Source organism: Capricornis sumatraensis, chromosome 14 (assembly GCF_032405125.1).
Source record: "Capricornis sumatraensis isolate serow.1 chromosome 14, serow.2, whole genome shotgun sequence".
Lineage (NCBI taxonomy): Eukaryota > Metazoa > Chordata > Mammalia > Artiodactyla > Bovidae > Capricornis > Capricornis sumatraensis.
The window spans coordinates 46,056,111-46,071,693 of NC_091082.1; the positions used below are offsets into that span (position 1 = coordinate 46,056,111).

The window sequence follows — 15,583 nt, forward strand, 5'->3', positions numbered from 1 at the left end:
TGGTGTAGTCAATAAAACAGAAGTAGATCTTTTTCTGGAACTCTCTCACTTTTTCAATGAGCCAACAGATGTTGACAATTTGATCTTTGGTTCCTTTGCCTTTGCTAACTCCAGTTTGAACATCTGGAAGTTTACAGTTCATATACTGTTGAAGCCTGGCTTGGAGAATTTTGAGCTTTACTTTGCTAGCGTGTGAGATGAGTGCAATTGTGCAGTAGTTTGAGCATTCTTTGGCGTTGCCTTTCCTTTGGATTGGAATGAAAACTGACCTTTTCCAGTCCTGTGGCCACTGCTGGGTTTTGCAAATTTGCTGGCATATTGAGTGTAGCATCATATTTTAGGATTTGAAATAGCTCAACTGGAATTCCATCACCTCCACTAGCTTTGTTCATAGTGATGCTTCCTAAGACCCACTTGACTTCACATTCATTATCTCATTGCACCATTCGTTACCTTTGCTCTCATTCACACAGTTCAGTTCAGTCGCTCAGTCGTGTCCGACTCTTTGAGACCCCATGAATTGCAGCAACCCAGGCCTCCCTGTCCATCACCAACTCCCGGAGTTCACTCAAACTCATGTCCATCAAGTCGGTGATGCCATCCAGCCCTCTCATCCTCTGTCATCCCCTTCTCCCCCTGCCCCCAATCCCTCCCAGCATCAGAGACTTTTCCAATGAGTCAACTCTTCGCATGAGGTGGCCAAAGTATTGCAGTTTCAGGTTCAGCATTAGTCCTTCCAAAGAACACACAGGACTGATCTCCTTTAGGATGGCCTGGTTGGATCTCCTTGCAGTCCAAGGGACTCTCAAGAGCCTTCTCCAACACCACAGTTCAAAAGCATCAATTCTTCGGCACTCAGCTTTCTTCACAGTCCAACTCTCACATCCATACATGACTACTGGAAAAACCATAACCTTGACTAAACAGACCTTTCTTGGCAAAGTAACGTCTCTGCTTTTCAATACGCTATCTAGGTTGGTCATAACTTTCCTTCCAAGGAGTAAGTGTCTTTTAATTTCATGGCTGCAGTCACCATCTGCAGTGATTTTGAAGCCCCCCCAAAAAAAAAAAGTTTGACACTGTTTCCACTGTTTCCCCATCTATTTCCCATGAAGTATTGGGACCAGATGCCATGATCTAAGTTTTCTGAATGTTGAACTTTAAGCCAACTTTTTCACTCTCCTCTTTCACTTTCATCAAGAAGCTTTTTAGTTCCTCTTCACTTTCTGCAATAAGGGTGGTATCACCAGCATAACTGAGGTTGTTGATATTTCTCCGGGCAATCTTGATTCCAGCCCAGCATTTCTCATGATGTACTCTGCATATAAGTTAAATAAACAGGGTGACAATATACAGCCTTGATGTACTCCATTTCCTATTTGGAACAAGTCTGTTGTTCCATGTCCAGTTCTAACTGTTCCTTCCTCATCTGCATACAGGTTTCTCAAGAGGCAGGTCAGGTGGTCTGCTATTCCCATCTCTTTCAGAATTTCCCACAGTTTATTGTGACCCACATAGTCAATGGCTTTGGCATAGCCAATAAAGCAGAAATAGATGTTTTTCTGGAACTCTCTTGCTTTTTCCATGATCCAGCGGATGTTGGCAATTTGATCTCTGGTTCCTCTGCCTTTTCTAAAACCAGCTTGAACATCTGGAAGTTCACGGTTCACATATTGCTAAAGCCTGGCTTGGAGAATTTTGAGCATTTCTTTACTAGCGTGTGAAATGAGTGCATTGCTCTCATTACCTGCCCCTTAATGGAGCCCTCCCACTGATTTATGGCCACAATGTTTTCATCTTCAGCCTTCTCCTCACTCTCTCCTAAAATATCCTCCAAGCCAATCACATGATAAGAAATTACTTTGACATGGGTGAAAAAACACACGTTCTAAGCTGTTTACATCAAAGTTAATTCATTAAGTCAACAAATAGTTATTAAGCTTTTATTATGTGCCAGGACCTGTGGATATAGCAGTGAACAAACTCATAAAATCCCTATCCTCATGGGGCTTACATTCTAATAATGGGAAACAGACACAAACAGCATGAGCTCTAAATAAGGCAGACAAGGGTAACAGGGGATGACATCAAGAAAATTTTAAGCAACCCTTAGAGAAGGTCTCACTGAAAAAGCTTTCAAGCACATTTCTGAAGGAGATGAGAAAATGAGCCATAAGGGTATCTGGAGAAGACTATTCTTGACAGTAGAAACAGCTAGGACATCATCTCTTCAGGGGTATGACTGCCATGTTTGACAAAATACAGTGGCTTCTTTTCTTGGAGAAGAAGACTGGGAGAATAGCAGGAACTGAATCCAGAAACATCAAAATAGCCAGTTGATGCTGGGTCTTGGAAGCTACTGTAAAGACTCTGGCCTTTACTCTGAATGCAGTGGGAAACCATAACAGGCATCTGACCAAACTGGAGACAAAGTCTAAGTTAGTTTGAAGAGATCACTTTGACTGTTATGGCCATAACTCACTGTAGGGGGTAGGTCAAGGAAGGAAGTGGAAAGACTGGTTAAGAGGCTATTATCAAAAACCCAGATGAGATGGGAAGGTGGCCTGAACTAGGATCATCAGTGCTCAGAAGTTGTCAGGTTGGGATAGAGTCTGAAGGTAAAGTGAACAGGATTTTCTATTCGATTGAATAGCAAATGTGAAAGCAAATAAAATGTCAAGGATGTCTTACAAACCTTTGGTCTGAGCAAGGGAGCAAAGATGGAGGTGATGTCTACTGAGATGTGGACAACCATGGGAGGAGCAGAAGTTTAGTTTTAAATGTATTAAAGTTGGAATGCCTGTTTGGTGTTTGCATAGAAGAATGTGGAACAGCAGTGGGTACATAAAACAGAAGAGAGATTCAACCATAAGTTTAAAATGTGGACTGGTCAGAATATAGATAGTATTTAAATAAATGAAAACTAGATGACATCTCTTGAAAAATGAATGTCAACAGAGAAGACAAAAGACTGGAGGCATGTCGCTATTTAGAGGTCAGGAAGAGAAGAATTCAGCAGAGGACACTGAGAAGTAATAGTGAGGTATAGCGACGTAGGTAGAAAGGAATCAAGAGTGAGTGATGACATGAAAGCAAAACGAACACAGGTTTTCAAGGAGGAGGAAACCATCAAGTGTGAGTTTACTAATAAATTAGGTAAAATAAGGAGTAAGAGTGGACCACTGGATCTGGTGGCTTGAAGATCCCAGTGGCCTTGACAGAGGAAGTTTCAACATGGAAGTGGGTTTAAGATAAATGGCAGATAATTTGAGCGGTTGAATCCAGCCTTCTCCCAACCAGCAGTCCAACCAGTCTCATCGTCTGGCTCAGTTCCCCAGCAGCATCTACCTATGGCTTTCTCTCTCACACACACAGTTCCCATCATCCTATAAGAACCATGTCTTTTCTTCCAACATTATTCCGTTTACCCCTAAGGCAGAGTTCTGTGCATTCACTAGAGATATTACTGAATAAAAAATAATCAAAAGCTCTCTCTTTCCAGATTTCCAGTTTCCTCTTTTTCTCCTGGCCTTAGTTAAATTCCTAGACCCTCACTTCCTCACTTGACATGGTTTTGTCTGCATGGGGTTCACACTTCACCCTCTATGATAGAACCTGGCTGCAGCCTTCCACTTTGGCTTCCTTCCTCCTATTTGATCTTCTTTACATCACAATAGTCACTTTGGATTATATTACGTTAAGAATAATGGCTAACATTTTGAGCACTATCTATGTGCTACAAACTGCACCAAATTCTTTATATTACTTAGGTCTGCCGATGATCTGAGATAGGTATAGCAGTTAATACCACTTCAGGTGATGAAGATGAGGCAAGAGAAAATAAGAAAATTTAATTTGATCAAGGTTCACAGTTGATTAGTAGCAAAGAAAGAAATTTAAAGACCCAGGTACTCTGATCTTTGTTTTTCCTGATATAGGGGATATGATCTGAGTGCTTATTCTGGAATCTGGGGAGACTTCTGTGGGAAAAGAGAGAAAGATCAAAGGAAATAGAGACGGGATTAGCAAAAACCAACTTCTGTTACTCCACAATGTGGCCTTACATAAGTTTTATCTATCAGCCATAATGATGACACTCCATGGCACATTTGAAAATCTTAGGTAGGTTTTTCCTATCAATTAATTATGGACCAATAAAACAAAGGAAATGGTACTTTTCTAATGCTTGTTTCTGTTTTCCATACAGCACCCTGAGGAAAGAGCCTGTGTTTAATGACGAACTCCCAGCTCGCATTTTATGTGGTGTTGTGACCATTAAGCCAAATGTGAAGGACTTTACAGAGGATTCAGCTATTTTTGAGGATGGGACAGTGTTTAAGTCCATTGACTGTGTCATCTTTGCAACAGGCTATAGTTATGCCTACCCCTTCCTTGATGACTCCATCATTAAGAGCAGAGACAATGAGGTCACCTTATTTAAAGGCATCTTCCCGCCTCCACTGGAGAAGCCAACCTTGGCTGTGATTGGCCTTGTCCAGTCCCTTGGAGCTGTCATCCCCACTACTGACCTGCAGTCTCGCTGGGCAGTACAAGTAATTAAGGGTGAGTAGACAAAGAATCTCATTGATGGGGAAGATGAGAATGCCTTTGAGTCTTTAGGAAGACAATATTCTTATTAACAAGAAACAAATCCTAGGTCCCACCCAGTTTCCAGAATCCATAATTCTATATTTTTGGTACTATATTCTATAAGCAATTAAAAAATATATTGGATTGTCATAAACAATAGTACAAGACAATGATTCAAGAGTGTTTTTATGATTTATAACTCCTTGCATGTTCAGTTACTTCAGTCATATCCGACTCTTTGTTACCCCATGGACCATATCCTGCCAGGTTACTCTGTCCATGGGATTCTCCAGGCAAGAAAACCGGAGTGGGTTGCCACTTCCTCTTCCAGGGGATCTTCCCAACCCAGGGCTTGGACTCACATGTCTTATGTCTCCTGAATTGGCAGATGGGTTCTTTACCACTGGCACCACCTGTTAAGCCCTATAACTCCTTAGAATTGTCAATTATCCAAGACCTTTCATTAAACTTGAGAATACCAGAGCTTCTCATCTTAGGTCCAGAAGAACTTTATAAAATTAAGATTTTCAAAACTCAATAGAATGATATTGCTTGAAAGGTTAATGAAAGAAGATATTTCAAAGCCAATATCCAGCAGCTTTAAATATCCACATTCACAAAAAAAAAAGTATGATTTCTGGAAAGGAAGTGGCTTTCTTGCTCTGTTTTCTTCCTTGTCATGTATCAGATAAGGACAAGCAGTGGATCAGTAGAAGCAGGAAGCATTTGGTGTTGTAGACAGTCTCTAAGGTAAAGGAATCCTAAGTCCTTGTATTTTAAAAAGAAAAAAGGAACAGTGAACTTGATTAGGGTCAAGCAAAGAAGGAGGCAGCATCATCCAGCGCCAAGTACTAGAATCAGATTCACATTAAAGTTTGAATGCCATTGTGGGCAAATTCAGAAAATAAAACTAAGCTATGGTTAAAGAACAAATTGAGATGTCAAAGTGTAATGTGCAAAGTCTGGTTTGTCTTAAACCTGAAACTTCTGGATAATGAATCTTAGCAGGTCTGCTTCCTTTGAAGCCACATGTAAGGCTTCCAGTCCTACCTGACTTGCTAGGGTTTAAATGCTCTTTTATCCTGGATATTTGAACCTGCAACTACATGTCCTGCATCATCACTCACCACCAGGCTCCCAACCACATCATTGTGGTCCTACATATCAGCAATCTCTCTAAATCTCCTTCACTCCCCTGGTCCCAAGCAGAGATGTGTCACAGGGTAATGTTTCTCCAGCAAGGAAGCAGCCAGGAAAGTGATGGAATGAAATCCTACTTAGAATTGAACTCAGGATTCAGGTTCAGAAAGACTGGCATTAAAATGTAGGTCTTAATTGCTTATAAAATATTCACTTACTCTCTGTGAAGATACTAGTTATAACCTGGGCTCTGAAGAAAGGACACAGGGCAGAGCCCCAGCCAACAGAGAATAGATGCAAAGACTCAGGGAAAATGAGAGAAGGCAAACAACCCAATTTGGGGGAATAGGATTACCAGACCAAGGAGTCAGTTACAAGCAGCCCAATGGCAATAGCTGGTGGATTACAGAATATAGCCTCTTCTCTATCTCTCTTCTTGCCCAAGGACAGAACCAGTTCCAAGGTTTGGAACAAGGCCATGTTGACTAACTGTTATGATCCTGCCTGTAGGGATTTCAGGAACAGAGAGTCACTGTAGGTCTTGAGCAATCAGAGCTAGACTAGAAATTCTAGTTCTTGTTCCAGGTGACCCCAAAGTTGCCAAAGAAACCACACGAGATTTGAAGCATCTCCGAATACAAAAGTTTGGGTCTAGGTTTTACAGAATTCTGTAAGTTAATGCCAGGAAGAGCCTGAAATCCTGGGGCAGCCCCAACTCCGATTTGGCCTCCCAGGACCTCGCTATATCCTTGGTGACTTGTGGACAGTCCACATCCACAGTCTCGTTCAGGAGCTGTTGGCTTTCCAGAGAGAACCTTGTAGCTTCGTTAAATTCTCTTTCTTATCTGTTAGAAATTCCCTTTTTGGGCAAAGCAAGATAACTTCTTATGAAGATCTGTTTGTTCCCGTGGCAGATTCATGTTGATGTATGGCAAAACCAATACAGTATTGTAAAGTAATTAGCCTCCAATTAAAATAAATAAATTTAAATTTAAAAAAATTTTTAATAAATAAATAAACACTGGCAAATTACTTAGTAACAGCAAAAAAAAAAAAAGAGATGTCAATATACCTTTGACTATAATTTATTAGATGGCATACTTAAAAAATAAAGCTGAGAGAGTAGAATATGAAACTGATTTTTAAATCCAATAACCAGTTTAAGAGCAAAGATAGAAAGATGAAAGGTTATTTGGTTTTAATCACTGTGACAAGTATCATCTCTGAAAAGATTAGGAATGACTTATATGTCTCAGAATGACACCCTGGTTATTTGTTCAAGATATTATTTTGCTAGATAATGACAACAAATTTTGAAAATACTAATGGGATTATTTAAAAAGAAACACTGCAGGCTAGTCCTATGCCAGACTTATTTAACTATTATCATGTCTTTCCACGTTTTTTTTTTAGGAACTTGCCCTTTGCCTTCTGTCAAGGACATGATGAATGATATTGATGAAAAAATGGGAAAAAAGCTCAAATTGTAAGAGCATCTATGGTAAAGGGGATCTAGAATTTTCATAGCAAAATCTGACTTTGTGAATACTTAGAACTGTTTTAGTCTTGAATACTCCCGAGTGGGGCCATTAGGGTGACAGCTATGAGCTAAATTCAGCCATTCGACAAATAGTTATCAAGGATATATTGCACCTGATATGCCACTAAATCCTGTTTCAGCCCTCCATATCTCCTGCAAAAAGATTAAAAATCAGAGGAGCTTGGGAACACATGGATGTGGGCTTCTATTTTCTAGCTCATAAATCCTCTAAAATGTCATGATGCCTTCCATCAGGTGGCTCTAATAAAATGACTCAGCCACACAAGAACTAGTCAGAAGAACTAGGCTCCAGTCCTACTTCTGTCACTAATCAGCTCAGTGGCCATGAATTAATAACTGCACTTGAGCAAGAGACAATTCCTCTACTTGTAAATATGGATAAAATTGCCTTTCTCAGCAGCCTTGTTGTGTTGTGGAATGTCCAAGTGAGATCAGTATGAAAGTCCTTCAGTAAAATCTACAAAGTACTGGATAATGAGCAATAATCCCCTTACCAACAAAAGGATCGATGTTGATTTGCATGGATAAAAAGGCGTGAGGCATTTTCCCTGTTCTTGTTTCTACACAAAGCTCGGATAGCCACAGTCTTGTTTCTCTCCCTCCTCTAGGTTTGGCAAAAGTGATACCATACAGACGGATTATGTTGTTTATATGGATGAACTTGCCTCCTTCATTGGGGCAAAGCCCAACATCCCATGGCTGTTTCTCACAGATCCAAAGTTGGCATTGGAGGTTTACTTTGGCCCTTGCACCCCATACCAGTTTAGGCTGGTGGGCCCAGGAAAGTGGCCAGGAGCCAGAAACGCCATCCTGACCCAGTGGGACCGGTTACTGAAACCCATGACGACAAGAGTGGTTGGGAGTCCTCTGAAGCCTTGCTTATTTTGCAACTGGTTTAGACCTGTTCTTATTTCTGTTGTATCAATTGCTGCTTTCATTGTGTTGTTCTAGCCATCACTCCATCTATGATTCTGAACATTACTAACAATATCTGGGAAGAACCTTCACTAAAAATTAAGAATTTCACACGTTCTATTTTCCTATTCAGTGGGCATTAGTAAGACAGTACTATCTCTAGGCTTCTAAATAAGCCCATATGAGAATCATGCCATGATCTAAAGAGCATTTATCATTTTCCCTTAATTTTCACTAACACTTCATAATTCCATAACATTTTATAGTTAGATAAATGCTTTTTAACTTAACTCATCTGAAATATTTGACGATTCCTTTTCTCCTTTAACAGTCTTCGAAATATGTATTTCAAATCTAAACAGTGAGTAAATTAAGCAGAGTAGTCACAATATGTTAGTCTCAGCCTAATTTTACAAACTATTCACCAGGATCAAGGGGGGAATTTGGTTATTTGACTATTATATTCTATTGTTGTTTTCTGCTGTGTCCTCCAGGAAATTCCTCCTGTTCCCTGGCCAAGAAAAGTAGCATTAAGACCCTGTCTATAATGAAAGTTAGCAAGAAGTAACTCATTTTATTTATATTCTCAATAAAGAAATAAACTTTCACATGTAGCAGCAAGATAAGGACAACAACGACAATGAGTGGAGCACCAAATATACATTTTAACTGAATGTAAAGTCATAAAAAATTAACTCTTTAGCCAAAGCTGTGATCCAAGTCTAATAAAACCTGATATGGATCATATAGAATTATATCCCTTATGGAATGTAGTACCAAAATAAATCTAAAATGTTATTTTTAAAGTATTATTACATGTTACAATTAAACTTTGATAGTTAAAAATGTTTACATTTGACATTATGGAGCAGATAAAATAATCCATTAGCATCATCAGTTACCAGGGGGTTCTTCATATTGTTAAACTCTATATTTCTTACTGCACCTTCAATTTTTTCCAAACAAACTGTATTATTTTTTTTAATGTGTTATATTTGGTTATGAAGGAACAGACACAGATTTGGGGGAAAATACTATTGTATCTTTCTTATCCACTATTCCTTTCTCTATTATGCTTCTTTAGATAGAATACTTACAAAACCCTGGAACCTGTCAAATCTCTACCAGTTCCTAACAACCACACAAAAAGTCCTGCTAGGCTCAGAAGTCAGCGTAGTCTAAGCAGGACAGCCGCTTTAATCTGTCAGAGACTGAGGACACACCTGTACCTTCATCTGTAGCTAGAGCCCGTAGAGCAACGAGAGGAGAAGGAGACCACGTTTTTCTCTAACACGTTCTTCTTTTCTTTTTTTAATGCTCTTGGTATTTTAATCTTCAGAGCTAAGATTTATTGTGGATGCTGTTGTACACAACTTTAAATCATTCCCTTTTCCTAACTGTTAAGTCAATAGACATGAGCTAGTGAAAGACAGGGAAGCCTGGCGTGCTGCAGTCCATGGGGTTGCAGAGTCGGACACGACTGAGTGACTGAACAACAAAGCAGAGTAGCATTCTACTTTGAAGTTCTTACGAGATGTGAAATATTCCTAAATATTACCAAGTGACACAGAACTTTTCCGAAAACCCTATGGCCTAAATGGAATCAAAGTGAAAGTGAAGTCGCTCAGTCATGTCTGACTCTTTGCAACCCCGTGGACTGTAGCCCACCAGGCTCCTCCGTCCATGGGGTTCTCCAGGCAAGAATACTGGAGTGGGTATTTTGTTGAAGTTATAAATACTAGTGCACAAAATAAATTGAAGACTAAAACTGATATGATACAGCTTATATTATTCTTCCTCATATGATTCTTTAAGTTTTGTAAACATTAATTAGCTCATGAAAGATAGAATATTCTTCCTAAACTATTATAGCCAACAAACTCTTTTTACTCTTTTTAAAATTAACTTTTATTGGAGTATAGAAACTAACAAAGCTGTTAGTTTCTACTGTACAGAAAAATGAATCACTGATATATACACATATATCCTCTCCCTTTTGCACTTGCTTCCCATTCAGGTCACCACAGTGCATTAAGTAGAGATATACTCTCTTAATAGTCCTATTAACATCAATCTAGTCTCATAACAAGCGCTTCCCAGGTGGCTCAATGGTGAAGAATCTGCCTGCCGATGCAAGACTCAGGAGACATGGGTTCAATTACTGGATCAGGAAGATCTCCCAGAGGAGGAAATGGCAATACACTCCAGTATTCTTGCAGGAGAATCCCATGGACAGAAAAGCCTGGGGGCAGGAGGTGGCGCCACAAGTCCATAGGGTCACAAAGAGGTGGATATGACTGAGCATGTTCACACACATTCCCATAGGAAATTGAACTATTGCAATGTATTAATTACTTTGTACATAACATTAATGATTCTCAGTTATTCATTTCTGCATATTTAACTCTGATAAGACGAAATGTGTGTGTATTGCAACTGACTTACAGAATTTGAACATATGAAGCACACAAGATTATTTTCACTCCCAGTTTCATCTAGAAATTCTTACCTGTTCTTTAAAGTACATAGATGTTAAAAATAAAAGCAAATAAACAAAATTGTTTTGTACAGTTGATAAAGCTATGCTAATTAGGTATGAAACTGACCTGCAGGATCACAGGAATATTGGTCACATCCAGTTTCCATAATGGGAGGAAGGGCCTTGAAAGAGATTTTGGCAATTCAGCCATTTAGAATTATCCAGCTTCTGAAACCAAGTGGTAGATTTTGGCCAAATACTGAGGTCAATGCTAATCTTCAGTGTATTTAACTACTAATCTTTTTCACTTTCTCTTTTCTGGCCTTTCATTTTCCTCTTTATGTTTCTCTCCTTTCTTCTCTGTTACCATTCTTTCTTCTTTTTGCCTTTCTTCAACTTCTTTGTCTTCCTTCTTCCCCTTCTGTGTTTCTTTTTCCTTCCCCTTCTGACTTTCTTTTTCCTTTTCCTTCAGCAGAAATGGAGGCAGGAGCACTCACTTCAGAGGACTCTTAGATCTTCCTACATGCTTACTCTAAACAGTCTTCCAAGAAGTGAGCATGCTCCCCTAGGCACACCCATGCTAGATGCTGTGATAAAAATGCTGAGTTAAATATCACCCTTTCAGTCTATGTTTAGATATCTTCAGTCAGGTACACACTCTGGTATGTAACAGAGAACTGAAAAAAAAAAATCTAACTTTGTTTTGAGCAAGCAGAAACACTTTTTATAGAAATCAAGTCTTCGTGTTCTCAGTTGTCCAAGATTTTCAGAATTTCTAGACTCTGCTATAATGTTAGAGTAATAATTAACCTTAATTAGTCCTCAGAATAACCCTTTGATACAGGTGTTATCACCAGGGATTCTCAGAAGTCAAGAGAAGTCTATTTTTTCTATATGAACATTTTTTAATGAAGAAATGTCAAAAAATATTATAAAAACTGTAATTAATCTTAAAAGGTCATATAGAAAAAAGTAAAACTTTAGCACAAAAGAATATAATGCAATATTGCATATACAGTCAAAAGATAATTACAGGTTTTATTACTAAAATAGGGATTTATAATACCCTACCTGTACCCTGGATGTGACTAAGCGACTGAACTGAACTGAGGGATGTGTAAGAACAGACTGGTTCCAAATAGGAAAAGGAGTACGTCAAGGCTGTATATTGTCACCTTGCTTATTTAACTTCTATGCAGAGTACATCATGAGAAACGCTTGGCTGGAGGAAGCACAAGCTGGAATCTAGATTGCCGGGAGAAATATCAATAACTTCAGATATGCAGATGACACCACCCTTATGGCAGAAAGTGAAGAGGAACTAAAAAGCCTCTTGATGAAAGTGAAAGAGGAGAGTGAAAAAGTTGGCTTAAAGCTCAACATTCAGAAAACGAAGATCATGGCATCCGGTCCCATCATTTCATGGGAAATAGATGGGGAAAAAGTGGAAACAGTGTCAGACTTTATTTTTTTGGGCTCCAAAATCACTGCAGATGGTGACTGAAGCCATGAAATTAAAAGATGCTTACTCCTTGGAAGGAAGGTTATGACCAACCTAGATAGCATATTCAAAAGCAGAGACATTACTTTGCCAACAAAGGTCTGTTTAGTCAAGGCTATGGTTTTTCCTGTGGTCATGTATGGATGTGAGAGTTGGACGGGGAAGAAAGCTGAGTGCTGAAGAACTGATGCTTTTGAACTGTGGTGTTGGAGAAGACTCTTGAGAGTCCCTTGGACTGCAAGGAGATCCAACCAGTCCATCAGATCATCCAGACTGATCCCAGATCAGTCCTGGCTGTTCATTGGAAGGAATGATGCTGAAGCTGAAACTCCAATACTTTTGCCACCTCATGCGAAGAGTTGACTCATTGGAAAAGTCTCTGATGCTGGGAGGGATTGGGGGCAAGAGGAGACGGGTACGACAGAGGATGAGATGGCTGGATGGCATCACCGACTCGATGGACGTGAGTTTGGGTGAACTCCGGGAATCGGGGATGAACAAGGTGGTCTGGCATGCTGCAATTCATGGAGCATAGCCATAGCTATGACTAGAAGAACCATAGCCTTGACTAGACAGAGCTTTGTTGGCAAAGTAATGTCTCTGCTTTTTAATATGCTATCTAGGTTGGTCATAACTTTCCTTCCAAGGAGTAAGCATCTTTTAATTTCATGGCTGCAGTCACCATCTGCAGTGATTTTGAATTCAAAGCATTGGACACGGCTGAGCAACTGAACTGAACTGACCTGTACCCTAAGATTCAGCTGCAAGTTCAATCTTTAAGGATAGAAAATTTCTTTCAGTTCTATCATAGAGAATTTCATTTGGAGACAACACTAAAATGATAAGTGTGAGGCCCTTTATGAATATAAGTCTTGGACCAAGTGGTCTCTCTGATGGCCCTTCTAATCAGGATCTTAAAAGTCAGTGGTCCTCAACACAATCCAATACAATATCACCAGTTTAATAGTGCAATGCTCTACCTACAGTCCTGAAATGACACTTAATAGACAATAAAACCTATCTACACACATTAAAAAATATGTCAATCACTGTAGCCTCAGTTGTAGTGTATAGGATCTCTTTGGATTTTTCACCTACAAATACACATACACTGGGTTTCAAAAGTTGTTTGAAATATTGGAAAAATCATTGAGCAGGATTTTAAATGGTTTCCAATATCTGAAAAGAAGTAAGAAAAAGGACATCCCTGGTGGGCCAGATGGTAGAGAATCTGCTTGCAGTGCAGGAGACCTGGGTTCAGTCTCTGGGTTGGGAGATCCCCCAGAGAAGGGAATGGCTACCCACTCAAATATTCTTGTCTCATCCTAAATAAAACAAAATCACCCCTAATAAGAATCATTATATAGTGACTGAAAAAAATCTGAGTCAAAGATTATAATCCAGGATTATACACTCATTCAGAAAGAGCACAGTTCAAATCCAAAGCCACATCATATGACATTTAATCCAGTATATTGCATCAGCATGTCACAACTGCCTCTTTATTTGGAATGGTTTTTCAGGGTGACATCTGACCTTTTTGTGTCTTGTCCAAGATCTGTTTATCTTTGCAGACATGGAAATCATGCAGCACATATTTTTCCTCAATACAAATAATATACAAATCATAGTCCAACTTGCTGACATTGATAAGTGATATTCAGTTCAGTTCAGTTCAGTCGCTCAGTCATGTCCGACTCTTTGTGACCCCTTGAATCGCAGCATGCCAGGCCTCCCTGTACATCATCAACTCCCGGAGTTCACTCAAACTCATGTCCATTGAGTCGGTGATGCCATCCACCCATCTCATCCTCTGTCATCCCCTTCTCCTCCTGCCCCCAATCCCTCCCAGCATCAGAGTCTTTTCCAATGAGTCAACTTTTCGCATGAGGTGGCCAAAGTATTGGAGTGTCAGCTTCAGCATCAGTCCTTCCAATGAACACCCAGGACTGATCTCCTTTAGGATGGCCTGGTTGGATCTCCTTGCAGTCCAAGGGACCCTCAAGAGTCTTCTCCAACACCACAGTTCAAAAGCATCAATTCTTTGGTGCTCAGCTTTCTTCATAGTCCAACTCTCACATCCATACATGACTACTGGAAAAACCATAGCCTTGACTAGACAGACCTTTGTTGGCAAAGTAATGTCTCTGCTTTTTAATATGCCATCTAGGTTGGTCACAACTTTCCTTCCAATTAGATATATATAACCAGTTCTTTGTATTGACATCCAGAGGCTATGAGGACTGGCTGGACTCTCTTTTATTTGAAGTACTTATATAACCATTTATAAATTTTCTGTTTATACATAACACTGCCTACTTGATGTATTATCTGGCACATAGATAGGCATCTCAAACATAAAACTACTAAATCCCACTCTTCATTTTCCTCACCACTAACACACATGTATACCCCAAACTTGTTCCTCCCTCAGCCTTATTCACCCTGGTAATAACATGTCTAAATATTCAGTTTCTCAGGCCAAAAACTAAAGCATGATCCTTCATTGTTTTCTTTGCCTCCTGTATTCGTTTGCTAGAACTGACCTAACAAAATACATGAGATTGACTGGCTTAAACAACAGGAAGGTATTTTCTCACCTTTCTGGAAGCCAGAAGTCTGAGACCAAATTGTCAGCAGGATTGATTTCTTCTAAAGTCTTTCCTATGCTTGTAGACAGCCTCTCTCCTCCCTCTGTTATCACATGGTCTCCCCACTTTGTGTGCCTGTAACCAAATCTTTTCTCCTTATAAACACACAGATATCCTGGATTTGGCCCATGCCAAAACCTCATTTTAAATCAGTTACCTCTTTAAAGACCCTCTCTCCAAATACAATCTGAGGTACTGGGGCTTAGAACTTCAATACAGAAATTTGAGAGGGGACACAATTCAGCCCTTATCACCTCACTACCTTCCTACCTATATCATCAGTAGATGTTTGTACTTCTCTCTACCTCCACAGCCTCTGCCTTGGTCCAAAACACTATTAACTCTTAATCATCACTCTAAGAGCCTCCCGAGTAGTCTCTTTGCTTCCAGTCTTGCATCCTAACATTCCAGTTTCTATGCAGCAACACAAGTGATCTTTCTCAAACACATATAGGATCTTATCACCCCCGAGATTAAATCCCCACAATTGTGAGCCATTATAATTAGAATACAACACAAGATCCACTAAAGCCTTTGACTCTGTGGATCACAACAAACTGTGGAAAATTCTTAAGGGGATGGGAATACCAGACCACCTTACCTACCCCCTACGAAACCTGCATGCAGGTCAAGAAGCAACAGTTAGAACCATACATGGAACAATGGAAAATTGGGAAAGGAGTACGTTAAGGCTGTATATTATCATCCTGCTTATTTAACTTATATGCAGACTACATCATAAGAAA

The 15,583-nt window shown here is 39.6% G+C and overlaps 1 protein-coding gene across 6 annotated transcripts in view; it reads left to right on the forward strand.

Annotated features, from left to right (window-relative positions):
- The window catches only part of FMO3 (flavin containing dimethylaniline monoxygenase 3), a 30,924-nt gene extending 19,837 nt beyond the window's left edge, over nucleotides 1-11,087 (forward strand). For 4 of the 6 annotated variants that reach the window (XM_068986004.1, XM_068986006.1, XM_068986005.1 and 1 more), the window contains 3 exons: nucleotides 4,208-4,563; nucleotides 7,144-7,216; nucleotides 7,900-11,080. In XM_068986004.1, the coding sequence (XP_068842105.1) occupies nucleotides 4,208-4,563; nucleotides 7,144-7,216; nucleotides 7,900-8,242 (772 nt within the window). In that variant the 3' untranslated portion in view covers nucleotides 8,243-11,080. Of the gene's footprint in view, nucleotides 1-4,207; nucleotides 4,564-7,143; nucleotides 7,217-7,899 lie in introns of all 6 variants that reach the window. The other 2 variants (XM_068986003.1, XM_068986009.1) reach the window with 2 other exon arrangements.
- The last annotated feature ends 4,496 nt before the right edge of the window (nucleotides 11,088-15,583 follow it).